The sequence below is a fragment of the Molossus molossus genome, unplaced genomic scaffold (genome assembly GCF_014108415.1).
Source record: "Molossus molossus isolate mMolMol1 unplaced genomic scaffold, mMolMol1.p scaffold_m16_p_18, whole genome shotgun sequence".
NCBI classification, from domain to species: Eukaryota; Metazoa; Chordata; class Mammalia; order Chiroptera; family Molossidae; genus Molossus; species Molossus molossus.
In genome coordinates this window covers 61,258,148-61,285,016 of record NW_023425353.1, presented here as the reverse complement: position 1 = coordinate 61,285,016, position 26,869 = coordinate 61,258,148, and the positions used below count along the sequence as shown (strand labels likewise).

The following is a 26,869-nucleotide window of genomic DNA, read 5'->3' as shown; positions in this document are numbered from 1 at the left end:
ACAGAAAAGTACTTGTTTGCCGGCAAATGACCCAGTGGGGCTTTTTCATGTGTGGAGACTGCTCTCTGCCTCCTCCCTTCCCTTCTCCCAACCCAGAGAGGAGGCCGGTCGTGGTCCCCAGTCACCATCGCCGGGCAATCAGGACCTTCCCTCCAATGAAGACCTTCCGCGGAAGAGGGTCGACTTACCCTGTCCCAGCTGAAACACAGGCCCAGGCGATCGAGCTGCTTCCTCATGTATTTAATATTACTGTGAAATGAAGGGAAGGAGGCTTAGTTCTCAGAGAGGGGGGAGCGATAAGCAAAGGACACTTTGAGAATGGGAAGGGAACCAGGAAAAGTCTAGATCCATTCCAAAGGGTTCTAAGTGCTGTTTTGCCCCCCAAAAATAATTCATCACTGAGAATCAATGAAAATGTCAGCAGAGCAGAAGATATCTGCTCCTTAGACTCATACACCAACTATTAGAAACCACAATGGTCTTTGGCCCTGGGATGGGCCCTCCCTCTGGCCACTCAGGTAGGCAATCCTTTGATGTGGGTACTCCTGGCCCATCCATCTGCCGGCCTTCTGCACAGATCTAAGCCAGCTATTCAATATAGAATTCTCTGAAGAGAAAAAAACCTCAACATACCAACTGTGGGAATTCAGGAGAAACCTGGTTAGTGCTTTGCCAATTAAAATCAAAGTCTAAAACTACCCGCTCACTGGGAAAGAGGGAGACATGATTTAATCAACTCTATAAAATGCAATAAATAAATACATCATTTTTTCCCTTTTGTTAAAGAAAAAGGACTAATTCACTTACACTGCACCCTTTTAGTTCCAGCATCCGATGGACAGCCATGAAAAAATTCTCTAGGTGACCTCCGATTGGCTAACGATAGCTTCTTTTCTTCTAGGCCTTGTGCTAAGCATTTTTGCAGAAAACTGCTTTCTACAGACTAAATGTTTGTGTCCCCCCAAATTCCTATGTTGAAAGCTAATCTGCAGAGTGATGGAATAAGGAGGTGGTGTCTTTGGGAGGTGATTAGGTCATGAGGGCAGAGTCTTCATGAACAGGATTTAGTGTCCTTACAAAAGAGACCCCAGAGGGCACAAAGGAGGTGGCCAATCAATGTTCTCTCTCATAGATGTTTCTGTCTCTTTCCCTCTCCCTTCCTCTCTCTCTCAAATCAATAAAGAAAAAACTATGTTTTGAAACGGACCTCAGAGGGCTCCACTGCCCCTTCCAACATGTGAGGACACAGACAGATGGCCACCTGCCACCTGGAAGAGGGTCTCGGCAGACACCGAACCTGCAGGCCCCTTGACCCGGACTTCCCAGCCTCCAGAACTGAGATAAATCTGTCTTTATAAGCCACCCGGACTGGTGGTATCTTTGTCATTAAGCTATGACAGTGCTTAATCTTACCCATTCTCATGAGGTAGGACCTGTGACTACCCCTCCCACAGACAAGCAAATGCGGCACAGAGGCCTTAGTAATGTGTTCAAGGCGATTAACTAGCAAGAAGGAAAGGCAGGTCCTGCCCCCAGGGGGCCTTATTCAGGGGCGACCTTTCGAACTGCTGTTCTCTAGTGGAGAGCTGGCAACCTTTTTCTGTAAAAGGCTAGTGTTCTCAGCTCTGTGAGCATAAGCTCTTGGTCGAACTACTCACCTCTGCCACGGTGACATGAAAGCAGCCATGGACAGAATGTAAACAAATGGGTGGGACTGTATTCCAATAAAACTTTTCATAAAACCAGGCAATCCCGCCCTGGCCGGTTTGGCTCAGCGGTTGGAGCGTTGACCTGTGGTCCAGAGAGACTGGGGTTCGGTTCCCGCTAAGGGCGCGTACCTCAGTTGCAGTTTGTCCCTGGCCCTGGTTGGGTCGTGTGGGTGGCAACCACTCGATGTGTCGCTTTCACATCAATGTTTCTCTCTCTCTCTCCCCCTCCCACTCTATCTGAACAAAAAATAGAAAAATGTCCTCGGGTGAGGATAAAAGAAAAAAAAAAATTCAAGCAATCCCTGGCTAACTTACATCAAGTATATGCTCTATTTAATCCATTTTTTTTATCCTCACCTGAGGACATTTTTGCATTTATTTTCAGATAGAGTGGGAGGGAGAGAGGGAGGAAGAGAAAGAGAGAGAGAAACATTGATGTGAGAGGGACATCGACTGGCTGCCACCTACAAAACCCCAACCAGGGCTGGGGACAAACTGCAACCAAGGTACATGCCCTTAGCAGGAAGAGAACCTGGGATCCAGTCTGTGGGGCCAATGCTCTAACCACTGAGAAACCGGCCAGGACTGATCCATTTTATTTGATCACTTCCTCCGGAGAAATGGATGGTGCAGCGAAGGTTTTACACTACGGCCTTGGCCGAGACAAAGCAAAGGGAGGTGAAAACCCTGGGGCAGGCCCCAGAACTTCGCCTCCACATTGGGGGAACAGGGCGGGGAGGAGGAGAAGAAAAGCCCCAGACCTTTGTGAAGGAAGCTGATGGGGTGGGCCAGGATCTCTCTGCTGGTTTCCAGGATGAGGTCTTCCAGACCTTACCAGGAGGAGACGGATGGACAGGGGAGCCTGAGGCACGGAGGGGCTGGGAGGGACTGGGAGCGTGTCCCATTGGGGAAAACCACGCCCAGAATAAATCGACTGTATTTCTATGTTGAATGGCTAAGTTCCTCTTGCTTCAAAATGGTGAGAGCAAAAAATTAACAGAATTTTCAGAGAAAATTACAATGTGGACTCTGGATATAGCTCCAACTATGGTCATGGAGATGAGAAGCATTGCAGAAATTTACAAATGCAACCCTTTCCTCCCTCTTCTCCTTCCAAATGCAAATACTCAGAGGAAGAATAACTTTAGAAATAACTAAGCATCAAAATGAACACATAAACGAATACCCAAAACCCTCTTTGTGATTTCTTAGGTAAGAACACAGGGTCATCCCAGTACACCAAAAAGGGGACAGGGCAGGTTTGATGCCCGGTTGGGCACATACGGGAGGCAGCTGATTGATGTTGCTCTCGCATCAATGTTTTTTTCTCTCTCTCTCAAATCAACTTAAAAAACAGTATCCTCCAGTGAGGATTTAAATTATATATATACAGAGTGCTAAGAGACAAACACCAGTATATACAATCCTGTTTATCACTTGGCAGACTTCAATGTTAGATTTACTTTGCTTTCTATTTCTCATAAACAGATTTAAAAATGTGTTTTAAGGTTTCTGTACAGAGGTGTTTGAACACGTCTGTAAATACATACCTTTGTGTCCAACTTTCTGGATGGAGATTCCTCTCAATCGCGGCATTTTCGGCAGGCAGTCCAAATGCATCCCATCCCATGGGGTTGATGACCTAGAACCAGGAGAGAAACATCAGGCATGGCAGATAGAGAAGACCCAGACCAGTGTTCTCTTCTGGAAAGATGGAGAGGACCCAGACCAGTGTTCACCTCTGAGCAGATGGAGAAGACCCAGACCAGTGTTCTCCTCTGGGCAGATGGTGCAGACCCAGACCAGTGTTCTCCTCTGGGCAGATGGAGAAGACCCAGACCAGTGTTCTCCTCTGAGCAGATGGAGAGGACCCAGACCAGTGTTCTCCTCTGGGCAGATGGAGAAGACCCAGACCAGTGTTCTCCTCTGGGCAGATGGAGAAGACCCAGACCAGTGTTCTCTTCTGGGCAATAAGCAGGCATTCTCTCCTACCAATATGCCTTATCTCTTTCTGGTGATTTTGATGTGCCTTGGAAAGCCAGCTAGCCACCTACAACGTCTGTACGGGAGAGGATTCAGAAGGTTCTACACCAAGGCACCACCAGCAGTATCTCTCAGTAGATATTTCACTACTGCTTTTTATCTTCTTCTTGTCTGTACCATCTATAATGAATCTAAACTGTTTTTCTGAAACTATAAAGTTTCTTTCCATTTCAAAAATATGTATGTATCAAAATGTATTGTCTTTCAAAATGCTCACCTCCTGTCAGTTTTATTTTCCAGTTAAGCAGCTGTGCCGTCCAATGGGTAGCCACTAGCCACAGGCAGGTGTAGACATTTAAATTCAATCAAAAATTCAGTTGTCAGTTGCACTAGCCACTTTGCAAGTGTGCAAAACCACTGCGGATCACACCCTTAGGGTGTTCCCACGCTCCACCGAACAGGCTCCAGGAGCCTAAGATCAGAAAGCTCCAAGAGGCTTTTGTTATCTATCCTCAGCTCAGCAGCTGAGCTGGTCACACCAGAAGCAGCTTCCTTGAGCCTGGACAGGCCAGAAAGGCTTCATTTCTGCAAAAGGACCAGTTACAGCTCAGCTGGCAGCTTCCGCAGCAAGTGCCGTCACCCTACCCTGCAGGCCGTGAGCAGGAGCCACACTCGAAGCGAGTGCCGGGCACCAAGGCCGGCTCAGAGGCCAGGCTCTCTACCCACTGTCAGGAAGGACACCTGCTTCGACAGCGGTCCTCTGCCCTTCTGTGCTGCTGGTTTCGGCCACAAGCACAGACACAGCTGCTCTTCAGCCAGGTTTCTGAAGCTTCCCTATGCATGAGGATGACCCAGGGAGGCTCCGCGGTTTCCAGGAAACAGCCCCTCCAGCCGACCCTCTTCCTCCCTACGAACAGCCAGGAGCTGGGCTGGTTGGCCCGTCTGTGATCGGCACAGAACCCGAGGCTCGGCTCACACACCTCTTTGGGGCAGTGCTGACCAAACACACAGGGGCACTGCAGGCGCCAGCTCCTCACGCGTGCGCATCACAATGGGACGTTTTCCGCTAAAGATATAGGTCTTGTTTTCTTTAATAATCAGCTTTCCCCTGATTAATGACCGAACACACATTCATATAAGTAACTTTATACATAGGGAAAAATATTCAAAAGAAAATAAATCTCACCTGTAATTCTACCATACAGCCACACAAAGCCAGTTAAATTTGGTAAATTTATATCCAATTTTAAAAACTGGTTATTTTCTCTCTATTGATTTTTCACTGTGCACCTGGACTTTCCTTCCTCCTTTCTGCTTGGCCCGAGGACTTTCCCGGGTGCACACGCCTGGCAGGCCCCCGAACACCTGCCCAGTGTCCCCACTGGCTCGTCCCAGTCTCAGTTCCCACACTGCTCCCTCCCCTCCGCCACCCAGTGGTCAGAGCCACTCGCCTTCAGTCATCCTTCCGTTACGCTCATTACTCTCCAGTTGGGTTTCCGTGGTCCGGTGGGAGGGTTCCGTCCAGACAAGGAAGACCCCAGCTACAATCAGAGCCGCTCTGCCGCCTCAGGCTGGGGAGCGGGAAGTGCCAACAGAGGCTTGAGGGGCAGCCCAAGGCCTAACCCGCTGTTCACTGGCAGTGGGACCTGCGGAACATGACTACGCTGAGTCTCAACTATAAACTGTGACTGAAAGCAGCCACCTCAGATCGTGGAGAATGATGTACCACGATGTCCGTGGGGCACCCGGCACAGTGCCACACACAGCCCATGGCAGCTCGGGCTGCTGGGACGGCCGCTGTCATCTGCTTCCCCATGTTCACACCTCATAACCGTGCACGTCCCCGGTTCCCTCGTCTAGGTGTCAGCCTGTGTCTCTTTGGCCACAACAGGTAGGGAGACACCTTGCCCCCACACATAACCTCATGCATGGACCTTCCTAAGAGTGGGTTACTTACAACAAGCCTCTGTAGCAGGCTGGTGCCAGGCAGGACTGTATGACACTGAGGCTCAAAGGGCTGGCCAGCTGCCTGGCCTTCTTTTCCGTATTAGGGGCCCAGTGGTTCTTCTTTCCCACGTAATTAATGGCTCACATCAGGCACTTGGCTGGAAAGCAGCCCGGCTGTTCTGGCCACGGCTGCGTGCACCAAGCACAGCCCATAAGCAGCAGGCACGGTCTGTGTGCTGGGCAGGGAGGGGCTCGCCTCGGACTGCCCTGGCAAAAAGACTGCCAGGTGGATCTTGCCGTGTTGGGGTGGTGGTGGGTCTGCCCACTCAGATCCGCTTTCTGGACACGATATTCATGGGCCTGGTGAACAAAAGGCACGTGGCTCCCTCCAGCTTGCTGCTCAGGAGAGCCTGGTCTGCCAGATGCTGCGCTGTGCTGCCCGTCTCGGGACCCGGGAAGTCTGGGAAACTCTGGGTCTGCAGCCTGAGGACATGATGACATGACTCCCAAGCTATCTCCCTTCAGTCCCTACCTGTACCCTCCTGAGGTCAATCTGAATAGGCTTCTCTTCTTTTTTATTGGATGTTTCTCAAATTACAAACACAATACAAACTTATTCTAACAAGTGAACGACGCAATATGTGACACATAAAGGTGAGGCCGATCCTCGCCTCCTGGCCTCTAGCCCCATGCCCGCGTCCTCGGGTAACCAATAACAACAGCCTTTGTCTCCTTCCACACTTCCTCCTCACGCACACATGTGGACACACCCACCGGAGCTTGCTGCTTTATTTTCATGGAAATAGAACCTATTATACACTATCTTATGACCTGCTGTTCTTTTCATTTCACAAATCATGGAAATCTGTACAAAATATGTAAGTATGCATGACTTTTTTAAAAATTCTAACATTCCTTGAGTACATCTTATTATCCTATGTGGTTTTAGGAACCTGACTAGACATAACCTGATCCAGTTGATCCTTTGGACCTGGGGTCTCTTTTCCTCTTGTTAAATATGGCAGACCCAACGAGTTCCATCTTTCCAAACAGTATCCTGCCCTTCTTCTGGGACACTGCTCCTCCTCCAGTGTCATACAGTCCTGCTGGGGACCATCAATTACAAAAGCCAGGCACGTGCCTGAATCCTCCAAGCTTGTCTGTTTTCTGGAGAGCATGTGTGTGTGTGGGGGGGGGGGGGTGCAACAGAGACCAGGACGATGTGAGACCCTCTCTTCCCTTTTCTCCTTGGTCAGGGGGAACAAGGATATGAATCCAGGGCTCCAGGTGGCCCTGGCTTCCCTAGTGGGGACGGCTGAGAAAGTAAAGCTGGCACGTGGACAGAGACTGGGGACACTGACATGCTTTAAGGACTGGCCCCAATCCCAATGGGCCTGGCTCTCACATTTCCTTTGATTCTGTGAGTTACCCCAGGATCTGCAGAGACGACAAAACCTCCCTTTTTGCTTAAGCTGGTCTGAGCTGGGTTTCAGTCCCGAGTAGTCAAGAATCCCACCTAAAACAGACCCCTTTAGGTCACAGCTTTCTCCTCAGTATTGTTTCATCCGTCGGTGAAAAACATTCCCCTCCATTAACTATTAGGCGTCACAGTTTTTCCTCTCTTTTTCTTTCCAATTTTCAAGAACTAAAAAAAAAAGACCCATGCAGGGATATTGCTGGATGACTAGAAAGTTCTTCCATACTGCCGCGGGCAGGGCAGGTCCCAGGTGTGCTGGACCCTCCAGGGGCTGCTCACCTGGCAGAACGGGCGACTGTTGCGTAACCACGAGAAAGGGGGAAACACAGCCACTTGCTCTCCCTGCCGGAGCTGCCCGAACAGCACGAGTCGGTGTCTGCTGTTCACGCTCTGCAGTACTGTCCACGTTTACATACAGTCAGCAGAGAAGCGTGTGCCTTGCCCGTCACAACAAGCCCGTCTGGGTTTACGTAATACACTTATTCTTTTCTATTTGTGCTGTCAGATGAAATTAACATGAAAAGAGATTGTTGGCTCACATGTTACCCAAGCTGTCTATGAAAATCAAGGTAGAGAAATTGCAAAGCTTCTTCATAGTTCATATTCTTACCAAAAAAGTGAACAGAAACCCCCGAATGTCTGCCCTGGACGACAGAGTGCAGGAAGGCCTTTCTGTCCCTGAAGTTGGGTAAGTTCTTTCCACCATGGGAGGAATGCTCCGTGGGGCACATGTGTGTGAAACAGGAGAGGGTCTGCGATTTCTGTCCCTGTGTTCCCAGAGTCACAGTGACCAGATGCAGAGTGCACTCGGGGCTGGAAGACGGTCCACTCCTGCCCAGGGGGTCCGACGTGAGCAACAGGACCACAGACCACCACAGCGTGTGCCTTGCCCGGCAGCACAGCCTGCTACAGCTCATGCACGTGGGAGACGGTGCCAGGTGCTCCTCCGCCCCTCTCGCGCCCTGGTCTCATGTGGCGTCCGGTGTCCAAGACTACGAAAAGCACTCACGGGAACAACCCTACACTCTGTGCTGGAGCTCCTAAACTCCGACTCCTCTTTCTGTCACCAGGACTTGGTTTAATCCTTCTAGCGTTCCACAAGTAACATGTACCAACTAGGCAATTTACTCTAAAATCAAAACAAAATGAAAAATCCCAGCACCCGGCTTCAGACGTGAGGGCCACCTGAGCCTCTCAGTGCCCTAGGAGCTAACCTCCTCCTGGACACGCGTGCTCTCTGCAGAAAGGCATCCAGAACAAGTCCTAGTAGCTGGGACCTGCCAATCTAGAAAATAAACTTCCAGAGTGGAAAAATCATCATTTCCAGCTCTTCGTCTAATAAGCACTCTATTTAAAATTGAGTGAGAAGCCAAGCGGACAGCCACGCGACCCAGAAATTCGAAGAGCAGGACCCCGCCACCATCTCTAGACGAAGGCAGGAAGGCAGGAAGCAGAGTGAACGGAGCTCAAAGGCTGAGGCGCCTGCAGAAGCTGAAGCAGGCAGGTCTGCCCAGACAGAACTGGATCAATGAAGGAGACGCTACTCGGCCGGAGAGAAATTCCCTGGCTTCTCCTCTGCTCCTGCCCTCCACTTTTGCCAGAATGTCTTGTCCAAAACCGGCCAGAGGCCAGCTGACACCAGAGCCTGGAAAACGTGACATGAATGGGGGAGGGAGGGGGGAGTGTGTTCTGCCAATCAAAGCAAAGCAGGGGATGGATCTAACAGCAAACTGGCCAAGGACCAGCACAGGAACACCGGTAGGATTTGAGACATCAAAGAGGAGTCAGGACCAGCTACTGATGAGGGGCAAACACAGGGATTAGAGAGCCCTGGCAGGTCAGACCAACCTCTGGTGTGGACACAGTCACATCACCACGGCCTACGCCCTGCCTCCCTCCAGGCAGAACTACAGGCCTCTCAGGGTTGTCGGGCAGGATGGTCGGCACGCAGACCAGGAGAAGGGGGCACAGCTACACTGACAAAGTACGGACAAGGCCCTGGAGGGCCTCGAACTGGAAAACAGCAGGGATGACTGCCCAGCAGGGCCTGGCCAGGCAGGGAGTGGTCAGAGGGGACTGCAGCCTTCTGTAGGCATATGTATTTTCAAGGGGGAAATATGGAATTTTATGTTCAATTTTAAAATACTTTTCTTCCAAAAGGAAAGAAAAAGAACAAGCAAAGGTACAGGAAGATCAAACACTGTGGGTAAGATCAAGCCAGGAGAGTTAAGAAGACTTTGGAAGGAGACCAGGAAGCTGGGGCAGCTGGTGGGCTGACTCCCCAGTGGAGAGAGAAGCACAGTTGTTACACGAAAGAGCCAACCGATTTCCTAGGAAGGGTCGGCTTCCTCTCTTTCGTCATACAACAAAACTGGCCATCTGAAACCACTGAGCTTCTAATTGACAGCAACCATGGTTACTGCTTCTCAAAAAACTGCTATTTTCGGAGAGCGCCATGGTTTCTCTGGAGGAGATTCAACAGTTTATTTCCAAGAAATGAGAAACACAACATTTGATTTTGTTTAGCAAGTGTAATAATCCACTGTGATTACAGATTGGGGATCAAATTCAAACGAATACTTCAGGGTGAGAAAAAATCCGAAAGACAGCACAGAGGCCCAGGGCACACCTCCTCTGGGAAAGTGGAGGGGCTATGAATCGGCCAGCTTCCAATCAAGGCCCTGGACCAGCCATTCATTCTGTCCCTCCAATGACATCTGAGAAGATAGCTCCAGAAATCCACTCTCCACTTGCAGACGCCACCAAGCTCCGTCTGAACACTCAATGCCATGCACTCTGGGCTCTTCCTGAACACCTGCTGACTGGCGGGCAAACGGGAAACTGATGAAATGTACACTATGGTTCACTTGCTAAGGACTCCCCTCACTTCCTGGTATTCACAGGTGATCACATCCTGATCACGCAGCTGCCAGACACAGAGCCTCAATGCCCTTCCTCTTCCACAGGGAACAGCGAAAAGTCCCGAGCAGAAAACTCGACTTGGGCAGTGTCCCGAGGCTTTCTGCCTGAGACGAGTTAGCCCACGTCTGGGGTGTGTAGGGGGGAGGGGGGAACATGCCACGCTGGTGCTTTAATCACCCTGCTTCTGGCCCAGAAGGTGCTGGGGAGACCAGCCGAGGTGGGAGGCGGGTAATTTTATTTTCCAACCATCTGTGCGTACAACAGATGAAAACACAGCGAAATCACCATATGGTCTAAGCCTTCACCGTGTCACCAGACACTGCGCGAGTGTGTGGAGAAACCGGCTGGCGGCGCAGCCTTTTCGGCTCCTGAAAGAGGACAATTCTCTCTGGCTTCGGGCAGCCCCGCTCAAACATCCAAGCCCCGGAGTGCCTTAGTAGTGCTATTATTAATTGGGTTACACTGGAAAACTGCATTTGAGATTTTAAAGGGCTTTCTCATTAATGCACATGAACCTTGCAACAAATCTGTGAGGTGGGCGGCGGGCAGATCACTGTCGTTGACTAAAGCTGCTGATTTTGATCAATTCATCACCCCGAACCGCCGAGCTCTCCATTGGCAAAGTCCACATGTGATCTACGGTGTGTCCACAGCCTGGTCAGCTGTTTGCAACCTCAGTTTCCCCAGAGGACCGTGATGGTCCTGGCTGCAGGTGCATCTCCAGGAACTGCAACAAGAGCCCGGGGACCCCACTGACCAGTTACGCCGTCGGCTCACTTCTCTCCTTTGCACGACCTACTTGCTGCTGCTATAGGAGGAAACCAAAGTGAAAGCAAACAGGAACTTTCCCAATCATCATTCTCACCCATTCTCAGTCCCAAACTACCTGTGGTCTGGCTGGGCTCGAAAGCAAGGGGAAACCAGAGACTGGGAGAAGATCTCTGCATCGCTAACTAACGAGGAGTCAATGACCTAGACTATACAAAGATGTCCTACAGAGCTGTATGAAAACGACAAGCAAGTTGGCAAATAATGTGAGCAAGCCACTCAGAGAAAGGGAACTAAGACATGAAAATATCTCAGCTTCACTAGAACGGTTCTCAGGATAATGGAGATTAAAAACACAATTAGATATCATCATTTCCTGTACACCAAATTAGCAAGATTAAAAAGGTTAACATTAACAAGTAGTGTAAGAAATGTCATGCATTGCCGGTAGAAGTGTAGACTGGCACCAACACGCTGGAGAGCAATTTGCAGAGGTGACCCAGCACCGTCTGGTATAGGCTGTGCAAGGCACGGGGTGATCACTGGAGCAAAACTCTGAAACAACCAAAAACTCTATCAATGCGCAAATGGATAACAAAATACTATCATAATTAGACAGCACTTATAATGGATGAACTAGCTTTAGAGACATAGGAAACAAAACAATAAGTGAAAAAATGTGCAGAATATTAAAGAAGGTATCTTTTATATAAAATTAAAAACACAATACTACATATAAGTGTGTGTGTGTGTGTATCCTTAAACAGTACATAGAGTAAAAGCATGAAAACATGAAGGCCAGGATACACACTAACTTGGGATAGTAGCTACTTTGAATTGAAGGACTAGAATCCAATTGTGGCAAGGCATAAATGCACCTGTAACACTAAAAAAAAAAGAGCTGAGGCTAATATGATTAAATGGTATATTTTCCACCAGGATGGCCAGTCTGGGTATTTGTGATAAAGTTCTCTGTACTTCTGTGTTGTAAACGTTTATAATTTTTACGAATACGATATTTAAACTAAAGGGGAAAGATGAGACTACCTGGTGAAAGTGGAGAGAGAGAGGAAAAGAAGTCAGTCTAGAACAGAATCTGAAGTAGGGTGGACAATTCATTGAAAAAAACTAAAAGCTGACACAGGAAGAAACAGAAGACGCCCTGGCCGGTTTGGCTCAGCGGTTAGAGCGTCAGCCTGCGTACCAGAGAGTCCCAGGTTCAGTTCCCACTAAGGGCATGTACCTTAGTTGCAGTTTGTCCCCAACACCGCTTGGGGTTGTGTGGGTGGCAGCCACTCGATGCGTCTCTCTCACGTCGATGTTTCTCTCTCTTCCTCCCCCTCTCCCTCCCACTCTATCTGAAGATAAATGCAAAAATGTCCTCGGGTGAAGATAAAAAAAAAAAAGAAAGAAAGAAACAGAAGATCGAAATAGTGCTATATACCTTAAAGAAATAGAACTTGTCATTTTATAACTTTCCACAAAGAAAACTCTAGGCCCAGATACCAAGACTGGTGAAGGCTATGAAACAATAAAGGAAGAAATAATGCCAATAACACACACTGCTTTCAGAATATAGGAAGGGAACACTTCCTCGCCTGTTCTAGGTGGCCAGCATAACTCTGCTATCAGACAAAGACATTACAAGAAAAGAAAATTACAGATCAGTATCTCTCATGCACACAGGGATATTAACAAATTGAATACAGCAATCTATGCATTAAAGAATACATCACGGCTAAATTAAATTTGTCCCAAAGACGCAAAGTTGGATTAGTATTTCTAAAAATCAATCAACATAATACCTCAAATTAACAGATGCAAGAAGAAAAACCATATGTCATCTCAACAGAGGCATTTCACAACAATCAACACCCATTTGTGACAAAAACTCAGCAAACTAGGAAGGAGGAGCCTGCTCACGGAGAGAGGATGTGGACAAAGTGGGGCAGAACAAGACCTGGGAGTACACCGGAGGAGGAAGCCGAGCTGCTGGAGAAAACCCTGGGGAGTGGAGCCTCCTGCCACGAGGGCAGAGGGTTTGGGGGAGACGGTCTGCAGTACTATGTGTCGCTGAGACACGGCCGTGGAGGTCATGGTGACCCTGAAGAGAGCAGGCTTGATGCAGGGGTCACTCCCATGCTTTTTACTTCCCATAACGCCGTTCTTGGTGTACCTTAGAATTACTTCATCAATCTATTCGAGAACAAAGCAAACCAACCAACAAATTAACAAGTTGCAGTGACAGGCAAAGCTTACTGACTTTTTCTTAGGCCTGCTGACTGATTTGAACCAGAGACTCCAACACAGTGGACCACTGGGCAACCCGGATTTGAACTGCACAGGTCCACTTATATGCGGACTTTTTTTCAATAAATACACGGTTAGCCCCCATATTCCTGGGTTTCGCATCTGTGGATCCAGCCAACTGCAACGTGGAGGGCTGACCATGCATCGTTCCACAGCATTTTATATAAGGGACTTGAACATCCGTGGATTTTAGTATCTGTGAGGTATTCTGGAACCAATCTGTAGTTAAGTTTTGGGGGACTTAACAGCTATACGAGGATCTTCACCTGCACTGAGCAGGGAGGGGGCAGTGCTGGCACCCCTAACTCCTGTGTTGTTCAAGGGTCAACTGTCTTTCTATTTAATACAGCAGAAAGTCCAGTGTTTAGAATAAAGCTGGTACTCAATGACTATTGAATAAATTAATCGATACACGTGTCAGCCCCTGTTATTCCAGGTAAGATATTCCTTCCCTCTGTGGCATGAGGATTATTGAACTTGACCTGAATCAATCCTGCTCTCTCTGGGACTAGTCCTGACACTGGGAAAGGATTTTACTTTTTGTTTTTTTAATCTTCAACCAAGGATATTTCTCTATTTATCTTCTGATAAAGTGGGGGGGAGGGAGAGACAGAGAAACAACAGCGTGAGAGGGACACATAGACTGGTTGCCTCCCGCACAACCCCAACCAGGGCCCGGGATGAACCGCAACCGAGGTACTTGCTCTTGACCAGAATGCGTACTTGCTCTACAACTCTTTGGTCCGAGGGCTGACATTCTGACCGCTGAGCCAAACAGGCCAGGGCAGGGAAGGATTTTAAAACAACAGGAAGCTCAACGGGCTTTCACAATACTGACAATTTTTTTACACTAAAATTTCTGTTTCTCTTTTGCCATATCACTTAAAAATGGCAGGGCAAATTTTCACTAAATTTGATAGTTAGGTTTCAGATGCTCTGACTTAAATATGAGCTACAAAAATGAACAAGAAATGAACTGCAGGGAAACCTGGAAGATACCCCCAAATGCAAGCTTCTCATCTGAAACAGAGCAACCGAAACCGAGGAGCAAAGAGAACCCTGAGCGCCTGCTGACCGCAGACCAAGGCCCCATAAACCCTGTGCCGGTGGTTTCGGCACCGACCCAGCCGCGGGCCGGATAACACGGACTGCAGGCGAGCTGTGCAGCGGGGATGCTGCTCAGAAGGCAACTCCACGCAGCGTGCTCAGACAGAAGAGAACGGGGATCTCCTACTCCGTGGACATGAATGACTTCCCAGAGTAAACCAGTTCCGTATAAACAATAATCACAGCTACCACTTACCAAGGGATTATGAGCTAGACATACGTATACGTGTATTACCTCGTTCCACCCGCACAACCCCCGGAGGGAGGAAGTACTGCCATCCCTACTGCAAAGAGCAGGAAGGAGGGATTCAGAGACACTGAATGACTTGTGCAGGGTCACTCAGCTGGAAGAGGTGGAAGTGTTCAAACCTCGGTTGTCCAGCTCCTGGAGCCAGCCTGACCTGGGGCCTCCGTCACTGCAGGCGACTCCATTTTGTCTTTGGGCCTGAGCTGCCTGCAAGGGATCTGGTGCCTCCGGGCCTGGGGCTCTGCCTGGAACTTTCTCTGTGATGTTTCATCCTCCACCCTGCTATCTGCTAACGGGTTTCCCTTTCCTCACCAGAAATGTCGTTTTGCTGTAGAAGCTTAATCTGCAGTGATTTGCCTGCATGTGCTAACTGTCTAAAATAAGTAAGATAAGTGAAAAAATAAGAAAAATCTAGTTGAGGAATCACAGTTAGATAAAGAATTATACTTCGGGCAAAGAGCCAATTCGCTCCACACCACTTCTTTCTAATAAACACAGCAGGAGAGATGGAAAGCAGGGTCTGGGGGAAGTGGCATCTGGCATAAACCAGGGAGACAAACACCTGTGGCGGCTTCAGGTAGAACACAAATCCCAGAGTCTGACAGGAGACAGTCATTAACTCTTCAAGTGATAGAGAGGCATTATCAGTTGACTTCCTTTTTAGGAATACTTCTTGCTGCCAATGTCATTCGGCATAAATTTTCAAACCAACTGTGACAAGGATGCACTCATCTTTCTAAAAGAAAATCTTTACAAAGGACTGGGAGGTGGCAGATATGGTTTGTACAGGCCCCGACCAATTAATCATAGCCAGTGGGGGGTGCCCATTAATGTCCAATGGGCTCTCTGGAGGAAAAAGCTCCGATCTGTAGTGTTTGCTGATTTCCATTGTGTAAAGACTCCCAACATGCTGGATTTCAGGCTACTAAGGTGACTAATAAACACAAGATTGGGCAGAGATGCACAGCGCGTTCCCGGGAGCTGGTGTGAGCAGACTCCAGCCCTCCACCGGCAGTGCTAATATTTACTAATATGTATTGTTACTACCATGGGCCAGGTATGTGCTAAGTACTTCACAGCCATCCTCTCTGAATCCTTGTAACAGGCCAACGGGCAGGTGCTGTTTGATCTCCACTTTGCAGATGAGAGAACCAGGTCTTAGAGAAGTTAATTAAGCAGCCAGTCAAAGGTCACATAGCTAGGAAGTGTTAGGAGCTGGCTCTGTAACCCTGGCCACCTGTTCAGTGGTCCATGCTCTGAGCCCCCCTCCCATCCTGCCTCTGTGAGCAGTTATGGAAGGTGCTGTGGTTATTCCCACCACATGTCACTAAAGAGTAAAGAGCAGGCTCTGGGGTAATTGGCAGTGGCGGGGAGGGGACTGACCCACACCAGCCAACAAGGGTCTTTCTCCTCCTCTCTCCTGGTAAATTTCACCTCATCCCCCAGATCAGATGGCCCCTCTTCAGTGGAGCCTCTCCCAACTTCCCCAGAGTTCTTACTCCCCAAATGTTTTCCTTACAAAAAGTTTATTTATTCCATTATGAAACAAATACACGCTCATTAGAGAATACAGAAAATATCAAATACAAAGAGAAAAATCTCTGTGGCCCCACCTCCTACTTGGCCTTCAATCCTTATTTGTATGGGATTCATCCCCCTAAACAATGACGATCCATGTTCTACCCTCACCAGACTGTGAACTCCTCCTGGGGAAATATCACGTGTTACCCACATTTCTGGCTACCCCAATCCCCACCCCATCTCCATCCCTAGCACAACACCCAAAACATGGCTACCCCCCAACAAATCTAGATGCTTTATGATGTCTTCAAATTCATGAAAGGAAGCACTGAGCTTTTCATGTTTATCTTCAAAGCTAATCTCATCTTAACCGAAGTGGCTCTCTCCACTTGCCTTGAACACATTACAGCATCCTTGCCCTAAGTGAGGCCGACACCTGCTCTTACCTGCATCCCTCTCATCTTCTGGAACCGTGCGATGGTGTCGCTGATGGTGTACACACGCACGTGGCCCATGTGCAGCTTGCCGGAAGGATAAGGGAACATGGAGAGCACATAAAACTTGGGCTTGGATTTCTAGGAAAGAGTGAGGAAAAAGTGACGATGAATATTTATGAAGCATTTGCTGGGGACCTGCCTGCACATCACAGGGGGCACTTTCCTCACGGTGCTCACTTAATATTGAAAAAAGTTTCCTTTTGAAAACACGGTTCCCATAATAGAAGTTGACAAAAATGTCAAAAACCCAAATTCAAAGCCCTGATTATCCAAAATGAGGCTGAAAACCCTCAAGGTGCTAATTACTCATCTACATTTATAATCTTTTTTTCCTCTCTCTTTAAGACAGCTTCTATCTAGGTCTCAAAGAACTGTATGTCTTTCCAAATCCATGTAATTCCAGGAAGCAATATTGAATCACAGGCGTGACATCTCTAAAAACGGAGTCCTTCCGAAATCCCCCCCGAGCTGCGCGCAGATTGGGTTTGGCAGTAAGACCTGTATCCCAAGACAACAGTTTGGGTCCTGGCTTTCTCCACTGTGTTCTGAGCTTATCTTTTAACAGAAAAACTGAGATGGGAGGGTAATGAGAAAATCTTAGCCAGTGAAGGGAGAAGGCTGTGGTTTCCCAGGGGTGATCTGTAGGCAGCCCCAGGCCAGGGTTGGATAACTCTGCAGCTTCCAAAGATGCAGCTTCATCATGAGAGACACAGAAAACGGAACATGCATCCCAACCGAATGGACACGGGGCAGAAAGTCCCCAGCGGAATGCTGACTTGGGCACCTTGTTCTTCCATCGGTAAAACGGTGAGTGTTCTCACACGTTCGTGCACACAAGGGGATAAGGCTCCAAAGGAAAGGTGGTCATTTAACTAACTCCTATTGGAGACCAGTTGTTCAAAGGCAAGGACTGTGTTTAGTCACCTCCTGCCCTCGCCCCTGCTGGATAAATGCGTGTTGGCCTTGGTGCCCCGAAGGCCAGCTGACGGACTCTGTGGAGCTCTTAAAACATGGTTCCCATAAAGCGAGCTGGGCATCAGTGAAGGGCATTCTCCCAGCAAATCCCGCAAATCCTGCCCAGGCGGTAAGAACGGTCCCCTGCCCCGCGGAAACCCCCCCGGGGGGAGCAGGGGCTCCTCTGAAGGAAGGAAGGCAACTGCTTCTGTTCAGTCACTAAGAGTCGGGACCCTCTGATATTATTACTATTTCATTTCTTTCTGCCTTCTGTTTTTCCCTTTCTGTCCTTCCTCCCTTCCTAGAGCTCTACTGCAGTTCTCTAAGGTTTTGCACCCCAAACTAATGAAAAGAAATGCAAAACAGAATATTCATAACCATTCTTTTGTGTACATGTTGGGGAGAGGTTGTGCTTTTTGCTAATATGTGCACGACCGATCACTGACACAGCCGACTGTAACCGAGGAAGCAGAAGAAACCAGAAAACAGATTCTTTCCAATCTCATCTGACCCCTTGCTTTCAACGTCTTCAGCAAAGAAGCCAAACAAACTTCTAACAGAGCCGCTACCACGTGGCAAAATAGACTAGAGAGGAACTGTCCTGCCCCGCCACCCTCCAGAAATGACCGAGCAGCCACGTCAAGCTGCCCGAGGAAGAAAAGGAACATAGGAATCCAGAACTAGTCCACAGAGGCTAGAAAATCACCTGGAAATGCTGCTGATTTATGTAAACAGACAGAGAGCAGCACATCGATCGCGCTCTTTAATTGGAAAGTGCGGATCCATGGCTCGGAGGTGAGCCTCAGGAGTGTGGGAGAGGACCTGAGATTCAGGAGTCAGTGGGGACACAGGAATTACCGTCTTTAGGAAGACAAGTGACAGATACTTCTCTCCGCTTGTAAACAAGTCTCTCAAAGGAGGTGCAAGACTTCATTCCTTTAATTGGTGCAGAATGGAAATAAGCAAACTATCCACCCTCCTCGTTTTTAGGGGCCGGGGAAAAGAGCTGTTACAGTTCTTTGGGACCCGGAAAAACACAAGAAAATCCTTGATATAAAGTAAAGTTTTCATTGTAAAGTTTTAACATTAAACCTGTTTTCCTTTTATTATAATCACCTTGGGTTTTTTTTTTTAATCCTCACCCAAGGACACTTTTCCATTTTTTGTTCAGATTGAGTGGGAGGGAGAGAGAGGAAGAGAGAGAGAGAGAAACATCGACGTGAAAGGGACACATCGAGTGGCTGCCACCCGCACAACCCAACCAGGGCCAGGGACAAACTGCAACCAAGGTACGTGCCCTTAGCGGGAACCGAACCCGGGTCTCTCCGGACAGCAGGCCAATGCTGCAACCGCTGAGCCAAACTGGCCAGGGCATAATCACCGTGTTTTTATTAGAGTAATATATATATATGTTTTATGTTATGTTTATTTAACAATCAATCTTGCCCCAAACATTTCCCACATATAACTTCTTCATTAGCATCTCCTTTTTGTATGTCTTTCCAACAAAGCTTAAATGTATGTAAAATCGAGTGATTCATTATACAGTAGCTAAGCCAAACACCAAAACTGAGTTTAGGGAAGATATATACAAAAGTAATGCTAGCAAAAGCCTTTAATATTCATGAATATTTTCATTGCAGAAAAGGTATTCAGCTTACTGCCTGGCCCTGCCTTTTGCTTTCTGTGTGAATTAAGTCATTTTCCTCTGTGACAATGAAATGCGTTCTATCCTCTGTGGGTGGAAAGAAGAGAAGGAATTATGGGAATTTATGTTAAAACCAAGCAGGAATCTGATTGAAAGGGAAATTTTCATAATTATATAAAAGTGTAGAAATTTAAACCTGTAAAAGACATTAAGATGGTAAGCGATGGGAAATGGGTGGTCTTTATAAATAAGTCCTATTCTTTCTGCCAGCTTCTGACGCCAGGAGAAAGATAACTTCTGCGTCTTTATGGATCTGGCTCTGAGCTGCGGGGAGCTGGGCGGATGGGAGGAGGGCAGAGCGAAGGAGCCCTCGACAGGAGCTGGGAGTCCTGGTTCTGGTCCCAGCTTTGCCGCTGGCTGGGTAGGCAGACCTTAGGCTAATTCTTCTGCCTTTCTGGGCTGGATACAATCTGTGAATCAAAGGTGAGGTGAAAGAAGGTTCCGGGTGAAACCATGAGCTCAGGAATCAAACACGCGATCGGAGGTGACGGGGCTGAACCCTGGCTCTGCCACAGGTGAGCTGTGCATCTCGACAAACTGCCAACACTCTCTCTGAGCCTGTTTTCCTACCTCCAGCATGAGGATGATGATACTTTCCCTCGGGGTTATTTCAGGATTAAACGAGAAAATAAATGGACAGATGGTGCCTGACACATAGGAATATGCTCATTACATGGAAATTCTTATGATGATGATGATAATTAGGAGGATGATAGCAAAATATTCAACTTCTAGAAAATCATCTGGGTGGGTTTCAAATGTATCTGATACTAGAGTGAGGTCAATTACAAATGATTCAAAATCCATGAGCATCCAGCAGAATTGTGTCCCTGACAAAGACACACCACACTTTTTTCTCCTCTTGTAACTTTCATTTACATAACACTCTCAGTTTGTAAAACGTGTTCAGTCACATTTTCTCATTTGATTTTCAAAACAATTCTGTGAGATAAATAATGTGAGGATCAAGAGGTTAATGATGTTGCCAAGTTCATGCTAATGCTGAGGGCAGCACCAGTGTTTTACTGCCCAGGCTCCAGACCCTCCTCAGGTGCTCTCTCCCCTGGGCCAGTCCCTGATTCCAACCCAGACCGAGGGCCAGCAGGGATCATTCACAACATCCCTAAAGCTATTTACCCAGTTACTAATTCTGATCAATTATTTATTTTGATCCATTTAGTTTTTTTAAAACCACATGCTTAAGAAGAATGAGATGTCACTAAATCAGTCAGCTACAACTTAAAAATGTTTGAAAGTCACTAAATTATAATCTAAACCAAAAGAAACAAAGAAAAGAATAAAGCGAATTTTAAGCTCCTTATTCAGAATTAAACTGCTCCCTAACATTTGTTTCCAAAATACACTGTTAGATTAGTTTGCTCATGTTTCCCGAAGGCTTTTTCACTTCCTAATGAGTAAAAGTTAAATTTTCATTCAAATCTTCCTTTTCATCGATTCTACACTATGTCTTTCTCCATACCAGATTTTCTCACCAGAAGTAATGGCTAGCACATCCAAGCCTGATCCCCAGCAGGCTGGCCCCCCAGAGAAGGAACCAGCCTCCAGCAGAGCACTCCATGGAAACGGGCTACAGCCAAATACTTAAAACAATTAACTCACGGAGAGCGCTGAGCTGGTGCACCAGGACCCAAAGCCAAGGGTCCACTAACTCATACAGCTGTTAGGGCCAGGTTGGACCCCAGCTCCAGATCATACCAGGGAAGGCTGGTACCTCCCAAACCATGCTGCTGAAGTGACAGAACAGGGTTGGAGGCCAAGGCCATGCCAGGGGAGGGGCAGGTACTTCTCAGAATATGTAGCTTGAAAGCTCCTTGGCAGAGGGGCACAGGTGTCGCCTCTGGAGTCCCATATCTGACCCTACCAGCTCCCTGCGTGCTGCCCCACTATGTGATGGACCAGGAAGAACCTGACATCCGCTATGGCTCATGTCTTGATGTGTTTCCTGTAAATGCTGCTCCAGAACACCGGGTGTGGCGTTGTCTGCGTGCACCTGTGTTCACATGCACCTGTGTGCACACGCACCACACTGAAACTCTTCTGAGCACTAGCCTTGTCTCACTACATGTTCCCCTCACAAGCGCCCTCGGGAGCAGTGGGCATTATTGTTATCATTGTCCACTTTAGAAAAGAAAACTGAAGCACAGAGATTTAATCATTTGGTTCAAGGTCACACACTTAATAACTTATTTGAACTGGGAAGTCTGACCCCAGGGTCCAAACCCTTAACCCCTCTTCTCCACCCTCTCAGAGTCTCTCAGAATACTCACATCGGCTTCAGAAATCTTGGAGGCTTGTTCTTTTATTCGTGGATGCCACCATTTCTCGACATCCTTTCTTGTCTGCAGCGTATACTCTTGCGTCCACTGTCCGGTGGCACTGTAAATTCCCCTGGTACATCTTGGAATCACTCTCCTTCCGCAACTGATGACGTCGGGCCCACCATTTAGCTGCCTCTTCAGAAGGGAGACATAGAAACCCAGTCTCTGCCCAGCAGGAGCCATTCTTCAGAAGGTGGGAGGCCTGAAAGAGCGCAGAGAGCACACTGGGAGCCGCCCAGAAGCCCTCCTGGGCCTGTCCTTCCACTCAGCAAAGCCGTGTTCCCTGCCCGCTCACACGCTTTCCTCGTATTCTTCTGGTGGTTTCTCTCCCTGAAAAGAATGCTCTAGAAGTTTACCTGAGCTAACCACAAACTTTTTAATGGAAAATATAAAGGTAGTTGGTGCTTCCAAACACCAGAGACAAAACCCCCAGAGGAACAAATGGAGACCCCTGCCTGGGCCAGCTCCTACCACGGCCTCTCCGGCTGCAGCTGCGTGGGAGCCAGCAGGGCCCCTCCTCCTCTTCTCCGCAGGCAGCCCAGGGTCTGTCCAGCAGGCTGCACTTCCTGTCGTGCAGAATTCAGAAGAGTTCCAAGCATCTTAGCTTGGCCTTAGGCTCAAACATCAGAAGGGATCCCAGGAGAACCAGAGACTCTGAGTGATTATCAGCATTTTTCAAATATATTATTAGTTAAATACACTCAGTAGGCTAAGCCAGGAAGCAATCATTATTTAGAAGACTGCTTATTCACTTGGTTCTTCATTCATTTACCAAAGATATATTGAGTGCCACGAGGGGCACACAGTTCCAGGCACTGGGGAGACAGCAGTGAACAAAAACCAAGTCCCTTCTGTCATAGCACTTACACACTGGTAGAGAAAAGAAGTGAGAAACCAACAAATAAATATACAATATGTGTACCAGCAGTGAGTGATATGGTTTTTTTGGAATCTAACCCATAGGTTGGGGCCCATCAGGACATCTAGCTGCAATTCAAAATTCAACTTAAATGTTTCATTGGTTTGCTCCAAAGTTGAATTCCAGAAACGAACTCATGGAAGATGCTTCATGTTTTATCATGACTCAAAAGGTTAAGGTGATAGTTCATCAGATATTTAAGATCTATGAATAAATAGCCTAAACTTTCTGCCTTCTTGCATAACAGCATCTGAGAAGTGCTACAGTGTTTTCATAACAGAGCTTTCAAAACCAAGAAAGACAGAAAGGAAGAACCTGACGCTCTAAGCTGATGTTCTTTGATTCTCTCAAAATATTTTCCATATCTACTAGGATTTGCCCCATTTCACAACCATACTGGATCATAGATGTTGACAACAGGGTTCATTTGACAGGCTTATTCAAGTGAATTTCGCACTCACATAAAATGACATCATAGTGTTGGCATTTTACAAGTTGGTCTGCCAAGGTTCTTGACATACCACTTCTCACTGTATTCAACACTTCTTGCTTCTTTGGGGGTGAAATCAGAAACAGACCAAAAAAAAAACCTCCCTATCCATTGGGCTTGGCTATTTTAAAGTGAAAGGTTGTGGCTACAGATATAATGGTAACTATATGAAATCAGTTGAACATCAGCAATTCCATCTGACCAACCTAATATATAGATGCTGTATACAATAAGGCAATTGCATTTATTTTTAGGAGTTGGGTTTCTATATAATTAGAACTAGCTATAGGATTCATGGATTTTATGGTTCTCTTGCTAAGTCAGCATTTTCATATCGTTGCAAACCAAAGAATGCCAGTTTAGCAGGCGGCACACAGAGAGATGCCTGCCATTTCTCTCCTAGACTGCATTCCCTAAGAATACAACAAAGGACTAGCCTATAAAATAGAAACAAGGGGAAGTAACAAATTATAAAAATACAAACCGACCTTGACTGTAGTCTCACAAACTTTGGTTTTAATGCTAGTTAGCCATTGTGACAAATGTAATGTCAAAGAGTGCAGAAAGATCACCAATATGAGCAATATGAAGGTCATTCTTTCACTTAAGATTCTGATCCTGCCCTGGCCGGTTTGGTTCAGCGGTTAGAGCATCGGCCTGCGGTCCTGAGAGACCCGGGTTCAGTTCCCGCTAAGGGTGCGTACCTCGGTTGCAGTTTGGCCCTGGCCCTGGTCGGTTGTGCGGGTGGCAGCCACTTGATGTGTTCCTTTCACATCGATGTTTCTCTCTCTCTCTCTGTTCCTCTCTCTCCCTCCCACTATACCTGAACAAAAAATGGAAAAATGTCCTCGGGTGAGGATAAAAAAAAAAAAAAGAAGATTCTGATCCCGTCTCTACAACTTACTTATACTATAAGCCAAATTACAAACAACGCGTAACAATATTCTCTGTCTATACAACATGAACAAGCTTTCTAAAAATGTTTACCTAGTATCTGGCTCACTAACAATCTCTAATAACCTTTCCTTTACACAAACCCATAGAGTAGAGAATCCTGAAACATATCTAGGTATTTAAAAGCACTTAAAGTTAATAAAGAAAAAAGAACAAGCAGATTACAAAGTGACAGATGGTGGGAGAATTCAAACCCCTCACCTCAAACCATAAACCATAGTAAGTCCTATGCAGATTAAAGAATTTTTTTAAATACCATAAAACAAGATAAAAATATACGGGGTGGGACAAAGTCGGTTTACAGTTGTTCGTATGGAAATTAATACAATAATTAATATATATAAACAAGAATACACTGTTTCATATACTCACAACTGTAAACCGACCTTTGTCCCACCCTGTGGTGAGTACTTAATAATTCCTTACAAGGTGCAGTATGTTCTGTCCTGAGAATGGAAGCAATAGAAGAATTCAGAAGGGAAAATATTAATAATCTCTCTTAAAACCTAAGATATCTGTATATAAAAAACACCATGAACAAAATAAAGAAGCTGAGAAAAAAACGCAAAAACTGCAACGAAAAACACCCTAATCTGTAGAGTTCACATATGAGAAGAGAAACATTAAAGCCCTAATTTTAAAAATGAGCAAAGGAAAAAAAGAAAGAGAAAATGCAAATGGCTAATAAATATATGAAAAGGATCAACTTTACAACTAATCAGAAATGCAAATTAAAACAATGAAATATTTTGCTTATCAGACTGGCAAAAACCTGTTAAATCAAAAGAAATGTGCGTTTTTATATAGTGCTGGTGGGACTGTACATTGATTCTACCTTTCTGGGGAGCGATCTGGAGAAATGTGTCAAGACTCTTTAAGAAAAGTTCACACCCTTTGTGTTAGAAGGTCCCCAAGAATCAGCATATAGTGTACTCAGGACTATGATTTATTACAGAACTTCCTGGAGCTCAACGGAGTTTCCTTCCTTTACGTCCCAGGCCCTCTCTGCCACTCCACCACCAAAGCCCTGATGGGCACTGCTTTTCCAGACCACGAACAGCCGTTTTATTAGAGGACTATGACCATAGCACAAGTGTGAAAGGTGTGGCCTGTGTGCTGTATTTATGATTAACTTGGCACCTTTCTTCCTCCTGTCTTATCCAGTTCTTTGCCTTGATGTTTGGAATCTTGTCTCTTCTTTCACTGTATTCTGTGATCCTTGCAAAGCATCAATCCTCAGTACTCGTTCTCTTTTATAGTCAGCCCTGACCTCAACCTCACTTGGGGGCTTAAGGCTAAGTTTTATTAGAATGGTGGGGGTAGTGGCGTGTTACGATGGAGGGGTGGGGGTAGGGCTGGGAACTGGACCCAAATTGACCATTATTTATGGACAGAGAAACCTAGCAGAAGAGAAGACAGGCAAAGCAACAGAACACGTAGAAGCACGTGAAGGCATGTGGGTGCACCCAAAAGGTGTGTGAGAATGTACCTGGGGAAATGAATGAATCTTAAAGGACCAAGTTTGGAGACCAAACTAAAATATTACTAATAATAATAATACAGATCTAGGCTTTTGCAACTACTAACTCCCTGTACGACCTCAGGCAATTTATTTCTTGTTTGGAACCTAAGCTTCTCCTTAAGATGAGGGGTACACCCAAATGATCTCTGAGGATCTTCAGCCCTAACACGTGTGGGAATGACCTGTGGGCAGAGATGCACTGGAAGGCTTTTAACTGAGTCCAAACCCCCAGGCCAGGGAGCAAAGATCCAGGGGCCAGCTGCGGTAGGGGAGCCGTGGGAGAGGAACTTAAGTACAAATCTGTGTATGTGCACACGTGCGTTTTTCGGGGAAAGAGTCCAGAGTATAAACAGGGTCTCGAAAAACCTGAAGACTCGGATCCCGGAGACTTTTCGAGGTCGGAACCTGCGCGGATCCGAGACCACCTAACCTAGTCGGCACCGTTCCTTCCCGCTCCCAGCAAGATGAAACCTCCCGATCCGGCGGAAAGGAAATCGGGCCTCGTCTCTCGTCCCGCTGAGCCCCGGTCAGGGTTTACCTGCTCACAGGCTCTGGGCCTACGGCTCCTTACGCCTCGGTTTCCACCTCAGGCGAACACTACCCGGCCTGTCTCCATGGGCGCCGCCATTTTGGCAGAACAACAACTTTATCGATAGTGGCCGCCACTGACACAGACAGGCGGGGCGGAGCCCGGGGAAGTGCAGCGTGGCCTCGGCTCCGACTCCCAGCAGCCGGTGGGGCGGGGTTGGCTGCGCGGCCGCCCCAGGCTCCGCCCCTCAGTCCCAGGGACCGCCCCCTCCGCCCCCGCTCCAAACCCCTCCCTTTGGCCCAGTCCTTTACACAAAACTCTGAACACCTGAGGGTTCAAATTCTTAACGCTCACAGCAGACGTGGGACAGCCAGCAGTGTAGTGGCCCTAGAATAAACTAAGCGTAGGTGGTTTAAGGAGCGCTGGAGGAGTCCTGAGGTCAGGGTCAAATCTCAGCTACAGGGCTTAGTCAGGTCTCTCAACCTCTTGATACTTACTGGGCGACAGGATGGTTAAAGCATCTTCTTCCACTATATTCCGTGGTAGTCTAGCCCGGAGAGGGGGAACTACCTGGCCTACATTGGAGGTAAAGTGTACTTCCTCACCTGATGCATGGGCTGGGAGTCGGAAAAGCATGATACCTGACCAGCCACGTTCTCAGAGGAGTTTGTTTCCTGCCCTGCAACCTTCCCCACTCCGGCAAGTAAATAAAATATGCTATGAATAAATCAATGAAACAATGAATGAATCGCAAAGGGCCAGTGATGTTAACGCATAATTTTCAAAAAGATAAAGCCTGTTTAAAAGAGATTTTGAAGAACACGTAGATGTGGGCAATCAGGAATACTGAAATGAATTTGCTAATTCTGCACAGGGGTTGATATCCTACCGGACAAGTAAAAGTAATCTTTGGGAGCCACCTTTTTCTACAGGGCTGAAATCAATTGTACCTCTATTAAAGGAAAT

At 47.2% G+C, this 26,869-nt stretch overlaps 1 protein-coding gene across 1 annotated transcript in view; it reads right to left on the bottom strand.

The window, feature by feature from the left end:
- The window catches only part of LARS2 (leucyl-tRNA synthetase 2, mitochondrial), a 127,248-nt gene extending 101,237 nt beyond the window's left edge, over positions 1 to 26,011 (bottom strand). The window contains exons 1-5 of the mRNA XM_036266338.1: positions 25,913 to 26,011; positions 21,439 to 21,819; positions 16,438 to 16,566; positions 3,260 to 3,351; positions 189 to 249 (exon numbers count right to left, since the gene is read on the bottom strand). Coding sequence (XP_036122231.1) covers positions 189 to 249; positions 3,260 to 3,351; positions 16,438 to 16,566; positions 21,439 to 21,672 — 516 coding nt within the window. The 5' untranslated portion in view covers positions 21,673 to 21,819; positions 25,913 to 26,011. The remainder of the gene's footprint in view (positions 1 to 188; positions 250 to 3,259; positions 3,352 to 16,437; positions 16,567 to 21,438; positions 21,820 to 25,912) is intronic.
- Positions 26,012 to 26,869: the final 858 nt, after the last annotated feature.